The sequence below is a fragment of the Rousettus aegyptiacus genome, unplaced genomic scaffold, assembly GCF_014176215.1.
Source record: "Rousettus aegyptiacus isolate mRouAeg1 unplaced genomic scaffold, mRouAeg1.p scaffold_m13_p_1, whole genome shotgun sequence".
Classification (NCBI taxonomy): Eukaryota; Metazoa; Chordata; class Mammalia; order Chiroptera; family Pteropodidae; genus Rousettus; species Rousettus aegyptiacus.
In genome coordinates, this window is record NW_023416284.1 from 130,195,932 (window position 1) to 130,213,417 (window position 17,486).

Here is a 17,486-nt window from a genome sequence, read left to right on the forward strand (position 1 = left end):
CTGACAAAAGATGGATGTCCAGGATGTGTAAAGAACTCTTCCAACAAAGAAATAAAGAACCTAATGAAAACTAAAATTAAAATTAAAAATAAATGGAAGTCTAAAAATTACTTTGAAACGTATCCAAAAAAATGAATAGATAGGTAGAGCAATAGATTAGTATGTGTTAAAGTAGGTATATAGTAAAATATACTATAGGTGATCAGTATGTGAGCATTTACAGTAAAATTCTTTCAATTTTTTTGTATATTTAAATTTTTTCTTAGTAAAATCTTGATGAATATTATCAGAGAACTGGAAAAGACTCATTAAATAATGATCTAAGAACTAGAAAGAGGCACCTATAAGATCCAAAAACAGTTCCAAGCACAGTGTAAATGTCTTATAATGAAATAAAGTATCATCTATGGAAGAAAAAGAAAGAAAAACACTGGTGAACAATAAGTGAAAGACAAAGTCATAGAAAATGAGAAGCAGGGTAGGCAAGAACTAGATCACATTAGTCACTACTGTACACCAAGAAAATGAATTTAGATTTTACTTTCAATGTAAAAACAATCTATAATACAGGCACGAAAAACCTTAAATATCATTAAAACTGTGCTATTTAATATGGTAGCCATATGTAGCAATTAAATTAAATTAAATTAAAAACTCAGTTCCTCAGTTGCACTAACCATGATTCAAGTACTCTGTAGCCATGTGTGGCTAGCAGGCACTGTACTGGACAGCAGAGATTACAATAGAACATTTCCATCATCACAGAAAGTTCAATTGGACAGTACTGCTTTAAAAGAAAACACACATCTCATAAAAATGACAACAAAAGCAATAATGCAAGAAATTGAAAACTTGTTTTAAACACACACACACACAAGTTAAAATGAAAGGGAAAAAAAAACTGAGAAAAATTATTTACAAAATGTCAAAATTCTTACCAGATAAAAATGCTTAAAGGAATTCTGTCCGTTATTATACAACATATACCGAAGGGTGTACCCAGAACTGAGGCAATAAATTGAAAACCGACACAATATGACACAATATCCTAGCACATTTACCATCTATGGGTTAGTAACAAATTACAAACCCTGCCCACAAAGAAGAGGAAATAACACAAAGGTCACTGGGGATTACCTCGGAATTCTGCCTACCACATGGGTAGAGGTGGATACTGTCACGAAGTTTCAAGTGTATCTGGCTGAATGGATTAGAACCTAAAAGTCCATCTTTAGAATTTGTCCTAAAGAAATACTCATGAACTTTCGCCACGTTATTTACAAAAATATTTACCAAAATATTAGCAACAAAATTTTAGTAGCACTCTAAATATCTAATAAGAAAATACTGAAATACTTAATAAGGAAATAACTTAATTATTTTTAAATAAATGCAGCCTATTTTCTATCTCTCCTTGTATAAACATGTTGGACATTTATACATTTTGGGGTTTTTTTTAATATTTCATTATTTGAATATATGTAAATCTTACCACTATTTTGTGGCTGCAACCACACACAGTTTGTTATGCAGTGGCACTAGTATTTCTTCCACGGCAAATACACAATATTCTACATTGGTCTTTGATCATAATAGTTCACTACTGCTTCCCAGAAAACAGTGGCTGTATGACATTGCTCTGATTACAATCAATGTTCTTAAATGTATCCTCTCCACATCCTACTTATAGTTGCCATATTCCATGTGTTCATATAAACTTTGTTTAAATATCCCATTATCCTCCACACAACTCTGAACCCAGCACACATGTTCAAATAAGTAAGGCAAGACTCATGGCATGCTAGTGGGAAACAAAGTGAAAACAAATAGATGCTCTGATCTCAGTCTGAACTATGTGAATACTTGCTTTTTCTAGAATCGATTTTATAAGCTACCATGGAAAAAATATAGAGTCCCTCTATCAAGAAATATATACTTCCTTATTTCTCAGCTCATATTTTTTTCACATCCCTGAAAAAAGTGTGTATCTTACAAATCAATGACGTGTCATAGTTTAACTAAAAGGTCTTTCCAATCTGGTGGTACATAAAATAAGGGCATGATCTTACAATTAATGGCATCTTTTTTGGAAAACAAGGTGCATAAAATATGGTTTTGTGTGAACAACTGAGTTCGCTGATAATCTCAAATTTCACTACCTAAAATTGCAGAACCAAATATGCTTTAGAATCACAGCTGTGATTTACAATTTGTTCTCACCCATTTGTTTTCAAAATCTTAAGCCTTAGGGAGAATGATTGAACCCATGAGTTTAAAGCTTCTCTGAAGTGACCTCTGAAAATATCTTCTCTAAAAATATTTTCGTGAATATAAAACTACACTCAATTAATTAGATAAAAGAATGATGTCACATATTAGGAGTATTTAATCTGTGACTCCACAATCAAGTTCTTCAATGCTTCATTTGCACCCTGTAAAGTCATCATCACGAACTATATATTCTATGACTAAACACTATACAATATATAATAATACTGCAAAAGTAGAAAAGTACACAAAATAAGGAGCCACGAATCAGTTTTCCTGGAAATTTTATAAATTATTTAAAATTTTATTGCAATCCTTCAACAATGACACAGACATTTTCTATATTTTAATTTTGGTAAGACTGGCTCTCCTTGGGGTATAAAAATGACTAGGTGTGTGTTCAATAACCAAGAAATACAAACCAACTTAAAAATGTATGTTCCTGATTTTTCTTTATCTACTTCAAAAGTTTATCTTTTCTTAACCATGTCTCAAAGTCCACTCCACTTATACAGACATCTTTTCACTTCTTGAAGGAGAACTGAAACATGTATTGCAGGTTTTAAGAAAGTCTGAAGTTGTTAAATATCTACTCTTCCAGTACTGTGATGAGGTAGTGAATATTTTTTAATTAAAAACATTAAAATGTTACTTTTAAATGTTACTTTTAAACTCATGTGCTGGAACTAAGTACCTTCCATTATTTCAACAGTGACCAATAGAAGGTTCACTTATTCTATGCAAGGGTTAAGGGCAAAAGCTACTATTTATCTTCATTCATTTTAAAATTCTAATAAATCTGCTAGGTTAGACATTAATACCAAAGTACTGGCTCACACTGATGAGAGTTAGATATATATATATATATTTTAAGTGTTCAATTGAATTTAAAGACATTTGTGTGTGGTGAGCCAATCCTGTGCTTTTGTTAGCCTGCAGGAGATTCAAAAACAGAGTTGGTTAGAACAATTAATCCATCAGACATTTTAGGAAAGGAATTGCGTCCTAATCATTTTGGAGGCCAATAACCATTTTTTTTCTTCTGAATCTAATACATCTCCTGAATGTTAATTGTAAAAAATAAAAAAATAAAAAAATAAAAAAAATAAGCTATTATACTGAGCATACATAGAAATTTCCCCACATTACAACTGTGAATCTTTCATAGAAGTGTTTAAAATACATTTGGCACTAGATATAATAATTTCTTCATGTTTCACTGAATAAGATTTACTACACCAAAAGAAGTTTCCTGGGACAATAAATCTCGAGGCTCACCATACAATTAAGAATTATCTTTGTTAAGCATTACTGTGATTTTCTTATATCCTCCTCTGAAATGGTTTTTATCTTACATCTGCCTTTAAACAAAAATAGTTTCACCATTATATCTGTAATTACATATACAATTAGGCATAATCGTTGAAAACTTCTATGTGCAAACAATGGATCTTCAAATTTAAGCTAAAGCTCTTTCTTCTTTTCAACCACAGTTGCAATAACAAACTTGCGACGGTTCTTTTTCTTTTACTATGACACAAACAATACAACACTGATAAAGTCACAGAATATTTGTATATATAAACAACAAACCTCATGGCTAGATTTTTCTTTGTGAACTATCAGTCTTGCACAAACACTTTAGAACTATAAATTTATATTTCAAGATAAAATAAGAAAATAAAGAGCAAGGCAACAACTAGAAAGTAAATCTGAATGCCATATAAAATACATATGAAGCCTAAATTTCCTACCTTACAAAGTATGCAAAAAATAATAAACACTTGTAAAACTCTTACTAAACTAGATAAGCACATGTCCTTGAAAAATTAAATGGAGTAAAAGCATAACTTTTCTTAATGTTTCACCCTCTCAATCATTATTAGAAATACGTTCTTATTTTTACTCTTTCACCCTACATAGCAAACATGTTACTGTCCAAACAGCATAAATAAATCAATGTGAATATATTTTCCACAGAATTTTAATAAAGCAGTCAAACTGGACATGAGAATGTAAAATGAATCCAAGTAGAGAAAAGCAATACATTTATTGCTAGGAACTTTCAAGAGATTATTAGGTCTTTCCCTTATCTAAAAAAAAAAATTCTATTTGCACATGTGGGATGAGTGAGGGATACATAGTCTTGCTTGTTTTTTTAATCAAGTATAATTTCCTAAAGCCATTCAAGATTGATTCCTTGTGTGTTCTTTGACTGGATCCTAACTACATACAATCCTACAGGGAACATAACTAATTACCCCTAAGGGGAAAGTATGGAATTGAGAGATGTAGACAAGCAGGAAATAAAGAAAGAAAACTCACTATTTCGGCAGAAATAGACCTTTGCAAATGGGAAATAATTCAAGATCAAGTTTAGTCCTATTAAAGTAAAAATGAGGAGTTTAACAAAAAAGAAAATGAATTATTTTTGCCAATCCAGCAGAAAAATAAATAGGCAATTAGGTAAGAATACATTAGCCAATCTTACTGCTTTATAAATGGCTAAAATTTTAGAGATTTTTTTTATCTATTAATATACTACTATGCTATGGCCAAAAATTAAGGGGAAAGTAATTATAAAATGTAAAAAGCAGCTTCTCAAACTAAAAAAACAATAACAGAGCTTTGCAACTTAAAATATTGTCTGTCTAGCAGCTCTGATGCAAACTTTCCAAAACATCTATTAAAATGCCTATGAAAAACACAGGATGAAAACTTTAAATTTTATTTTATACCAGGACAAAAAAGTCCATATGCTACCAGAACTTCAACATTGATCGATCTCTACTGAAAAGTTTGGTCTATGGACCTTATATATTGTGCAGGCAGCAAGCCTAACCAACAAAAATGACCCACTCTCCACTCCCTCATTGTCCACTATAGATCACAGATACAAGGAGAAATCAGGCAGCTTTTCTTCTATGTGTGCCTATAACATCATGGGGCAAACCACTCCTACATCCTTTCTTTCTCCATCTTATAATACATTGTTTTCAAAGTGTATCTATAGACACTTGGTGGTCCTTTGGATTCTTTCAGGTGGTCCGTTAAGGCAAAACTATGTTCATTATAATACTAAGCAATAATTTGCCTTTTTCGTTATCATTCTCTCATGAGTATATAGTGCAATTTTTCAGAGGCGACATGACATGATATTGCAACAAATTGAGCAAAAAGGAACACAAGAATCCAGCTTTAATTAATTAAGCCAGGCACTCTTTTATTTGTAAAAAGGTAAAACAAAGTCACTCTTTACACTAAATTATTTTTTGTTTTAGAATGTATAATTATTTTTCACAAAGTGTTATTTCTAGTAATATAGTAGGTTTATTGTTGTTTTAAAATAAATTAATATTTTCCTTTTTAATTTCTAATATGGTAACTATTACAAAACATAATCCACACAAATAAGAGCACCTCAGAGTTTCCTAGAATTATTACAAGTGTAAAGGGGTTCTGAGACTAAGAAGTCTGAAAACTACTGCTCTAGACAGTCTAAGTCCTTTAGAGATTTTCAGTTCCTTCACTGATACAAACAGCAAATCCAAGAAAATAACTGCGAAGGAAGAATATGTGTATTAGTTTTACAGTCACTCATAAAAGAAGTGCAGTAGTTGAAGAAAGACGGGAAAATCCCAGAGAGTAGAACATATTGGAGAATATAATATTCATATACTCCATCTGTTCAGAGGATCATGCAATAGAGGACAAAAAATTACTCCATTTCATTTTAGCACAGTTCCAGCCAGACAACCACCATGAATGTCAACTGGAAGGCCAACTGAAATTTAAATAAAGCGCAGATAAGAATGATCTATAATCCTGTGGACTAATAAGCACTAGGATTAAATGGATCTTTCATCCTTTAAGGAAAGAGAAATAACATCATCATGAAAACTCACAGGAAAAGTAGAATTTTAAACATAAATTCCATTCGAAAAATTTCATTAAAAAGGAATAAAATTTTAGAAAAGGATTATATACTCAGTAGGATGCCAGAAGACAAAACGTTTTAAGAAAAAGAAAGACCAAGTAATAAGGAAAAAGTTAGATGAAAAGAAAAAATAACAGGATGATATTTAAGGGAAGGTAGTAAAGTAAAAAGTAAATATTACAGAAAAGGGTAAAAATCCCACTTTAAAGAAAGTGGCATTAGGGAAAAATTAATCTCAAGATTTGCCAGACTAAAGGGGGAAATAGAAAAAAAATTAAATCAATTATGTTGCATAGAAAGAAATAAGCCACATCCAAGATAACAATTTTAAGTATGTCCAAAGAGGCTAGAATACTCAGAACTGATGCAAGAATAAAGAGTATTTAATAGCCACATCTTTCTTGAAAATGTCCTGAGTTTATGCTGTAGTTAAAGATGGTTATGTCCTTTCCCCCTTCTAACCAGAGACACTAATAAAATGATAGGAATGAAATTAACCCAAAACAATAAAAAGAAATTGGAAGACCATCAGAAGATGAGAAAGATTTCAATAATTTCTGAAAGAGAGGGAACAGAAACCTGTTGACAGATAAACCGCAACACTGGAGGGAACTTTACTGAAGAAGAGGGAAGAGCTGGCCATTCGTAAAGTGACAGCTGAGGGGAGCAACTCTGAAACTGCTGAGCCATCAAACAAGAGCAATAAAGATCACGTATCACTTACATTTGGAGATTTCTGCCATCTTTGTTTCAGAACACAAAAAATTATGTTCTGATGAACAGCTTGGAATATTTCTACCCTAAATACTGGCTAACGTTTACAATTTCCTTCATCTAAGAGAAGCAAAATAAATTCCAATGACACATAGGCAGAGACCCCAGGAGGAAACCCAAACTGTAATTCTGTTTACACTTCTTTAGTCAAAAATAAATTGTATAATGTAAAAGAACTTAATTTCGGCTCTAACAAAAACCAGAAATTTGCCCCGTGCTTTATAATCAAACCCAATGCTTTCAAATTACCGCCCTGAAACTGTAGCATAGGTGCAACTTCCTCCTTTTCCTGGAAGTCACATCTAAGCAACAAGGAAAGATTTTTGTGTGTGATTTTTATTTACCAAAGAAATTTTTTTTTTTACATAACCCCAGTTTTCAGCATAACCCAGAGGCAAATATAATCCACAGACTTTAAAATACAAGCATAGCCTACAAAAAGCAGCTAGAATCTGAAAGAAACCTCAAGAGAAAAGGGGCTAGGAAAAGTTCAAAGTGTGGCTAGAAGAAATAGCAGTAGATCTCAGAAACTGAGCCCAAAAATACACTCCCTAAAAGTAAACAGATTGCTCTTAAGTACAAAAGCTAATTTTAGTGTTCAAAATATTGAGTGCAGCAACCAGGGTTAATAGGGCTGGGGACCGAAGCACTCCAGCTCCCAGACTGTTTGGAGAAACAGATTTGGTGGATCTACTTTAAAGAATCACACATAAGAGCTATACTGCCTAGAACAAGTCTGACTCTACAGTGAAGTTTTAGGTAGTATAATCTAATAAAATTTTAATCACTCCATGTACTCCTCTATAGCAACCTATTACAAAAAAACTGATCCAGGAATATCTAATTTGTTTAAAGATGAGTAATATTAAGAGAACTAATATAACATCAATACAAAAATACCAAATGAAAGAGACAGAAATGTAATAAGACAGTGCAGAAAAAATGCCATACAATGGATGAAAATTATTATCAAGCACTTTATCATGACTTTAAAAAACAACAAAGCAAAAATGTAAAGATCCGAGGGAAAAGATGGTATAACAACTAACATACAAGGTAATATGACAAAACACAGGGAAAAAAAATTAAGGGAAAAAAATCATCATCACAGAAATGAAGATACAATAGACTATATATTTAAAGGACACAGCAAAATGAAACAAAATGAGGGGAAAAGAGTTTAAAAGGATCGGGGCATCGGTAGTAGATTTAGAGCAGTGGTTCTCAAAGTAGGGTCCAAAAACCAGCAGCTGCAGTTCATTTGAGAATTTGAGAGAAACTGCAAATTCTCAGGCTACCACAGACCTACCAAAATCAGAAAACCTGAGATTAGAACCTTACAATTTGTTTTAACAAACCCTCCAAGTAATTCTGAAGCACACTAACAAACCTTCCAAATAATTCTGAAGCTGCTCTGGAAGATGGAAAAGGGGATATAGAATGAGCACAGTCAGAATGCTCAAAAAGGAAAACCACCAACATAACATCACAGATATTTAAAGATACAAGTCAATAAGACTTAAAATTCAAATCTACATATTAAAAGGGCATACATAAGTGCCAGAGAAAACTAACCTAGCCGTCAACTTCAAGACATATCAAATAAATTACTGAACTTTAAAGATGAAAAAATAATCTTTTGAGCGAAGAGACAAAAAGAATAAGTTAATTAAAATGAGGTGGGGGGGCAAAAAAATCAGATGTCATTTTATTGCTTCACAGAAAGAATAATTTTAGAAGACAGTGGAATACTCACAGGTTAAGTGAGCCAAGGATTTTAAATCCCTCCAAACAACCCTTCAAAAGTAAAGGTTACATCAGAAAACACGTTCAAAGATACAAGAAGAATTAAGGGACCACTCTTCTCATGAAGTGTTCTTGAAAACAACACTAAGAGATAAACTTCAGCCAAGCAAGAAATTGCTGAGGAATTTATGAGAAAAGGACCACTGTTTTCAAAGCATTAAAGAGCCTTTAACTGTAAAATAAAACAAATGTGAAGATGAGGGTAAAAGAACAAAAGATACATATCATCTACCCAATAATATGAAAATACTGTTAATAAAAATTGAAGGTAGAAAGGATGGGTTGGGACTCCAAGTTCATAATTTAATTATAACAAATCAAATAGTAGTGTATAAGCATATTTAATAGTATTAAAGTAGTATTATTCATTAAAAACTAATAGTAGAGAAATGGGAGTAAAGGAAGAAAGATGAAAACACATGCTACTTATAGTATTAATAGGCAGGAATTTAACAGGTGATGTGTAAAGAAATACAGAACTACAGATATCATATAAAGAGAAAATTATGATACTAACCACTAAACCAAAAACTATAGACCATCCAAACATCAGAAAACTCCAAACATACTGCACCCACACAAGTTTTAACAGCAGAATAAAAGATTTATGGTTAACTATAAATATAGAAAACGTAACATAACGTCAGCATTGATACCCAAGATATCTATCATATGGATAAATGTAAACAGAATAAATCATCACTTTATAAAAGTTATACATGTCCACAGGAGAATTTGCACTCAAGTGTTTATAGCAACAAGATCCATAATAACTAAAAAGTAGAAACAAAACGTCCATTAACTAAGGAACAATAAACAAAATGTCATGTATCCATATATTAAAATATTTTTCGGCCATTAAAAGTAATGAAATACTGATTCGCACTATAAAGTAAATGAGCCTTAATGACATTAGGCTATGTAGAAAACAGCCAGTCACAAAACACCACATGTTGTATGAACCCATTCAATGAAATGTCCAAAACAGGCAAATCTATAGAGACAGAAAGTAGACTGGTGGCTGTCAATGCTGGAGAAGAGTGAGGAATGGTTGCTAATGGATACAGTTTCTTATGAAGGTGATAAAAATGCTCTAAAAGTGATTGTGGTGATGGCTGCACAACTCTGTGAATTGTGCATTTAACTGAATTCAATGAAATGGTACATTTTAAGTGGGTAAATTATATGATATGCAATTACATCTTAATAAAGCTCTTTAACATTCTAAATAACAAGAGTTACAGTGTAGATCACAAAGAAAAAACTCTGCAGTATACAAAACACAAACCTAAAATGCAATTCCAAAAAAAATGAAATAGTAAGATGGACAAAGGTAAATATAAACAAAAAGAAACACAATATTAGTCACAATCTTAGAAGACAAAAAAAAGATAAAACAAGTCAAAAAAAGAATAGTTCATAATTCTAAGATATATAAATCCAAATGAATAAGTAATAGCTATGAATTTATCATCACCAAAAAGCTTAACATGAGTATTCATGAGGAACTTTAGAGGGCATTATAATTAAACAGACACTAGTGTTAGGAGGCTTTCATTCACCATTCTTAGTCCATGATAAACCAACTGAACCAAAAATAAATATGAATATAAAAGACTAAAAACAAAAACATAATTAGTAAGGTAAATCTGATTGACAAATATCAAAATCTTGACGAAGAAAAATTTTAAGTACCATTATTTGAAGTGTCTAAGAAGTAATCTAAAAATTGATTACAACTTATAATAAATTCCAAAAAGCAGAATAAGTACAGATAATATTCCTTCATCTCGGCATAATAAAATTTAATTAATAACAAATTCTGAAAATAAAAAGGCCCTTCCACCTTGAAACTTCAAAAACACCAACAAGTGTGGGAAAAACAATAAACCAAATTTGTAGAATTCTTAAGAACGTAACAAAAGTTATCAGATATCATATTCTAGACAGCAAATTATGGCAGGCTCAGAAAGAGGAATGAAACTTAATTAAGCACCTAACTCAAAAAGGTAATAAAAGACAATAATTTAAAGAGAGGTACGAAGAAGGAATTAATGCAAATCAAAGTAGGTTTTGCTTAAGAAACAAGCAGAAATTTTAAAAAATTAATCCAAAGACTGGTTTATTGGAAGGAGGGAAAATAAACAGCTACCATTATTAAGAAAAAAAGTGAAGAAACATTCAACTAATAAATCATATGAGGAAATAACCATAAAAACAGAAGAAATTTAAAGTTTTATAATCAATTACTTTCCTCAACTCCATACAAATAATTTTAAAACATTAATGAAACGGACATTTTACTAAGGATCATAATTTATGCAAATAGATTCCAGAAGAGAGTGAAAATCTAAACATTTCAATTTCCACAGAAGTGAAGGAAATCTAAAATCTGTTAACCCAATTCCAACATGCTAGGGCCAAATAGTTTAATGGGAGGATTTCACAACACCTATAAAAACTAGATAATTCTTATGCTCTTAAAACTATTCTAGAACATAAAAATAAGAAAATCCTAAATTCTTTTTATGAAGCAAGTATAATATTGATGTAAACATTTCCAAAAATTTACAGGAAAAAAAAAAAGCATTTATGAACAACAATGTAAAAATCCTCAATGAAATGTCAAAAAAGATGGGCAGTACATTTTTTAAAAATAATAGAGAAAGATTCTATCTATGTTCATGAATAGGAAAATCTGTACTGTCAAAATGTCAGTTCCTCCCAATTTGACCTATAGACTCAATGCAACCCCAGTCACAATTCTAGCAAATTATATTGTAGAGATCGACAAAGTGATTCTAAAGTTTATATAAACAGGCAAAAGACCCACAATAGCCAACATGATATTGAAAAACAAAGATGAACAACTAACACTCCCTGACCTTTAGACTTACTATCAAGCAACAATAATCAAGACTACACGCTATTAGAAAAAGAACAGGCAAATAGATCAGTGGAATAAAATAGAGAGCCTAGAAACAGACTCACATAAATAGAGCCAACTGATCTTTGACAAAGTGGCAAAGGCAATACAATAGAACAAAAATGAATTTTCATCAAATGGTGCTGGAACAACTGGACATCACATGCATAAAAATGAATCTAGACCTTACTTCTTAACTCAAAATAGATCAGAGATCTAAATGTAAAACACAAAACTATAAATCTCCTAGAAAATAACACAGAAGAAAATCTAGAGGACCTTGGGTATGGTGTTAACTTTTTAGATACAACACCTAAAGACACAATCCATGAAAGACATAAGTGATGATCTGGACTTCTTGTTAAAATTAAAAACTTCTGCTCTGTGAAAGATGATGTCAAGAGAAAGAAAAGACAGCCATACGCTGGGAGAAAATACTTGCAAAATACACATCTGATAAAGGACTGTTACCCAAAATATATGAAGACTCTTAAACTCAACAAAATAAATATTTGAATTAAAAAATAAGCTAAAGAACTTGACAGACACTTCACCAGAGAAGATATACAAATGAGAAATAAGCATATAATAAGATGACCCACATGATATGTCATTCGGAAACTGCAAATTTAAAAAACGATGAGATACCACTACACACCTGTTAGATTGGCCAAAATCCAGAACACTGACACCACCAACACCAGCAAGAGTGCAGAACAGGATCTCTCATCACTGATGGGAAGGCAAAATGATAAGCCACTTTGGAAGACAGTCTGGCAGTCTTACAAAACTAAATATACTTTAAACATCTGATCCAGCCATTTCAACCCAAAGAAACTGAAAACTTATATCCACAAAAAACCTGTACACAAATGTTGACAGTAGCTTTATTCGTAATTGCCAAAACTTGGAAGTAATCAAGATGTCCCTCAGTAGGTGAAAGAATAAAATGTGGTTAAAAAAAAAAAAAAAGTGATCAAGCCATGAAAAGACATCTACATGCAAATTACTAAGAGAAAAGAGGCAATCTTAAAAGGCTACATGGTGTATGATTCCAACTTCATGAAATTCTGGAAAAGCAATCTAAAAAGATAATAAAAAAATCAGTGGTTGCCAGGGGACAGGAGAGGAAGAAGATATGAACAGGCAGAGTCCAGAAGATTTTTAGGGCAGTGAAAATACTCTGTGGGATATTATAATAATGGATATATGTTGTTATACACTTGTCAAAACCCACAGAATGTACAACATCAAGAGTGAATCCTAATGTAAACTATGAACTTTGAGTGATTATGATATGTCAATGTTGTTCATCTTTGGTAACAAATGTACCATCATAGTGAGTGATTTTGATAATGTGGGAGGCTATGCATGTGTGGTGGCAGAGGGTGTAAAGGAAGTCTCGGTATCTTCCTTTCAATTTGTTGTGAACTCAAGTCTGTTCTAAATAATATAATAATAACAATAATGATAATGATGATAATATATCAAGATTAAGTAGGCCTTATCCCACGAACACAAGAAAGCTTCGGTGTCAGAATATATTTTCATGAAATAAAAAGAAAAAAAAACCAGTATTATATTACAGTAGATAAAAAGCCATTTGACAACAGTAAAAGTAAAATGACTCAGTAAAAGAGAACCAGACACTTGTTTAACCTTATAAAATAGGTTTCAAACTCAAAGACAACATACTTTGAATAAACATAAGCAATCCCACTCAAACCAGGAACAAGACAAGAATCCCTATAACTATTACTACAATTTAAAATTGTACTTGTGTGTAACTGAATTAGGCAAGAGAAAAACTGATGTCAAAAAAAACCTAGTTAAACTATGTCTATTTATATGACTGAATACCTAGAAAATCCAAGAAAATCAACTTAAAAATTATTACAGTAACAAAATGCAGCAAGAGTTTGAAAACGTTAGTATACCAAAGTCAACGGCTTTAAAAACTCATTTTGAATAAGAAACATCTGCTAAAGTCTGTAGCTAACATTATACTTAGTTTAAAAAACAAAATTCACCTGCTAAAAGATGAGGAAAAAACAAGGCTGTTATTCTACTTCAATTCAACATTAAATGAAAGGTTCTAGCCTGTAAAATAAGGCAAAAAAAAAAAAAAAAAAGGAAAGAGAGAGAGAAGAAAGAAAGAAAGAAAGAAAGAAAGAAAGAAAGAAAGAAAGAAAGAAAGAAAGAAAGAAAGAAAGAAAGAAAGAAAGAAAGAAAGAAAGAAAGAAAGAAAGAAAGACAGACAGACAGACAGACAGACAGACAGACAGAAAGAAAACAAAAAAGAAAAAGGAAAAGGAAAAGGAAAAGAAAAAGAGAGGGGGGAGGGAGGAAGAGAAAGAAAAGGAATCCAGATTGGAAAGAAAAAAGTAAAAGTGCCCTTTGTTTGCATATAATAAGCGAGATAAAAGATATAAGATCAATATACAGAAAATCAATATATCCCTATATATTACTAACAATTAGAGTTAAAATTTTTTAAATATTATTTATAATAGTATCAAAAAGTATGAAATTAATTGCAAAAAGTCAGAAGAGTAAAATCTGATACTTAGAACTACAATAATTTCTGGGAGAAAATAAAGAAAATAAAAGGATATACCACGTTGATAAACTGAAAAATGCAACATTGTAAGGATGTCAATTCTCTACCTAAATTGACCTATATATTCAACACTACAATCCAATTCCTAGCAAGCTTTTTTGTAGAACTTGGCAGCTGACTCTAAAACTCATTTGAAAATGCAAAGGCCTAGAATAGCCAAAACAACTTCAAAAAAGCAGCATGAAGTTGGAAGACTAAATCTGATTTCAAGATTTATATAAACAAAAGTAATCAAGATAGTGTGATACCTGTGTAAAGATAAACAATTAGATGAAAGAAATATAACAGTCTATCAATAGACCCAGACATATATGACAATTTATTTTTCATAAAGTTGCAAAAAACCTCAATGAGAAAAGGAGGATCTACTTCAATAATTGGTATAAAAACAACTGGATAACCATTTGTAAAACAAACGAACAAAAACCTATCAATAAGCTTAAAACAACCCAAATGTCTGTAACTATGAAATAGTTAAAAAAATTATAGTATGCTGATAAAATGAAAATCTGTGCCTATGTTAATAAAAAGAATTAGGGCAATCTCTATGTACCACTATTGGGGCCAGGGGACCCAATACATATTGTTATTAAAAACAAAACAAGAAGTAAAACAGTATTAAGAATCACCTCTTAGGTAAAAGTGGCAAGAATATACATAAATATAGTTGCTTGTATAGGTAAAGACATTCTGATGGATACACTAAATACTAACAGCATTGGCTACTCTTCTGAGAAGATAATAAAATAGATAGGAAACTAAGAGAAACTATTAGCTGTGTCACTTCTAAAATTTTATTAACCATATTTAATCTATTAAAATAATTCTTTTCTAATTAGCCTTCTAACTGGAAATGCAAATAAAACTGTAATCTGAGAAATTGCTACTTGTTATTACTATTTTGGATGCTGTATTCTAACTATGTATATATATTACAATAAAAACTGAACAACTCATTATCCCTGCACTGTGTTTGATGAATTAACTTAGACAAAATAATGAGGCTGTTAACAGAGCTATCTAACAAAGTCATAAAATCAAAATTATCTTCAAGATTTTTTTAGATTTACAGAAATGAAATTCTATTATTTTCTACAAAAAGTATACATTTTCCACAGCTGTAAATTTTGTTTGAAACCAGATAAACACTAGCCCTCCTCATAAAAATGATATATACTTCCCTGACAAATGTTTTATTACTCATAATGTCACTATTTTACTATACTCATTAGCCAAGATAAAAATAATAAGAATCTCGACAGCAATAATCTGTCAACTGTAGCTACTATCCTATATCTGGTATTACTACAGTCTTCCCCTTTAAAGTAACTCTGCTACAAAATATCCTTTCTTTCTATATTCTACAACCAAAAACAATGTCAAGAGAAACTGAGAACGAAAAATAACAGTAAAAACTGAAAAGGGGGGAAGGGAAAACTAATAATTAAAATTCCATATATGAATTTAAAAAATACCAAATATGCTTTAAAAAAAATATCCTACAATTTTAAAAAGAGGTTATATAAGCTAAATATAAAGAAAAATAGTAAGAGCATCATGTTTTTCTAGTGAAAAATTACATTAAAAGTTGTTCAACATAACTGCTTCGGATCCCTAAAGAACAGTTCTTATAATCATCCACTGCCAAATATTTCTAAATAGCACTGATTTTGACTAATGAACTATACTAAGTCACATTTTCTTAGATGCTGAACTTTGAATTATGATAGCACAAGCTGTCGAATTAGCTTTTTTAAAAACAAATGCAAACTGAAATAATTTGGCTTCTGCCCAACTTTCACACTATATTTATAATTTAGAAAATATTTCTGTGAGAGTATATGGCTCCAATTAGCAGATTTCCACTAAGGGTAGGGTCCACATTAAGTGTCAACATTATCTTTACCATACCAATTGGGCAGGACACAGAAGTGCACAAGCTCCTGCAGAAACTCCTATAAACTGCCTGCTGATAAAAGACACACAAAAGGCAAGAAGTGAACGTGGGAAGATCACAGCAGCAGAAGTTAATCAACAGTCCTATGCCAAACAGGCATTATGTGAAATATTAATGAAAGAAGAATAAGTTTATATTTGTTGAGAAGGCAAGCAGGCAACAGTGGTGGGATTAAGGGCTAATACCAAATTGAGTAAACATTAGTAGAAGCAGATAAAACATAATAAAAACTTATATCATCTAACATGTAAGGTTATATTAGAAAAGAGTTTAAAAGATATAATTGCATATGTTGCTATATTTCCTATATTATTCTATCATAACCACCCTTCCTCCAAAAAATAATCATCCCACGGTACATCTTTACTGTCAAATACTATACAGCAGCTAAAAAATAATGCAGCAAATCTCTATGCACTGACATGGAAATATTTCCAAGCCATACTGTTAAGTGAAAAAAACAATAATCCCAGAATATTTAACATGATGCATTTTAAGTGTTCAAACAACAAAAATAAATAATAAAAGAAAGCCATCCATGTACATACATATACGTAAATAAATTTTTTAAATAAGACTATGTATTAAACATTGTTGACCTTCAGAAGGCCTAACAGGTTATTTTCATTCATATACTCTATACTGCTTATAACTTTTCTAGTTTAAGTTTCCATTATTGAGAATCTTACTAAAGAGGTAATTGTACATGTTTGTTCAAAATAGGACTATATTCAATTCAAGTAATCTGGAAAAATCAAGACAAGTGGGCAGAAAAATGTCATTCATGTTCCTCTCACAAGCTGAATTAGAATATATTATAAGTATTAATTAGAAAACATTACCTTTCTTGAAGTATAAATGTCAAAAAATGGCTTATTTCTGACACTAAATGGTTCCTGTGTTTTGTCAATGAGACCAGTCTTCATTTTTTCATGTCGAGGATTTATTATTTCTCGTTCTATACACTGCAGACGAATATTAAAATCACATTCTCCAACTGGTTGTGCCTGAATCGAATGAGACAATTATTTAATTTCCAACTCTAAAAACTATTTTTCCAGCATAATTATCAAGGCTATCACATTGAATATAGCAGTCTACATAAATAGCATCCTATGGAGTTGCTCAATGCACAGCCTGCAAAATCATACGTGCCAGTCTTGAAAATATATGACTAATGATAGAAGCATACCTAAAC

At 31.2% G+C, this 17,486-nt stretch overlaps 1 protein-coding gene across 2 annotated transcripts in view; it reads right to left on the bottom strand.

Annotated features, from left to right (window-relative positions):
• The window catches only part of RNGTT (RNA guanylyltransferase and 5'-phosphatase), a 235,902-nt gene that overhangs the window by 133,866 nt on the left and 84,550 nt on the right, over window positions 1-17,486 (bottom strand). For both annotated transcript variants that reach the window (XM_036220097.1, XM_016140623.2), the window contains exon 11: window positions 17,131-17,295. In XM_036220097.1, the coding sequence (XP_036075990.1) occupies window positions 17,131-17,295 (165 nt within the window). The remainder of the gene's footprint in view (window positions 1-17,130; window positions 17,296-17,486) is intronic.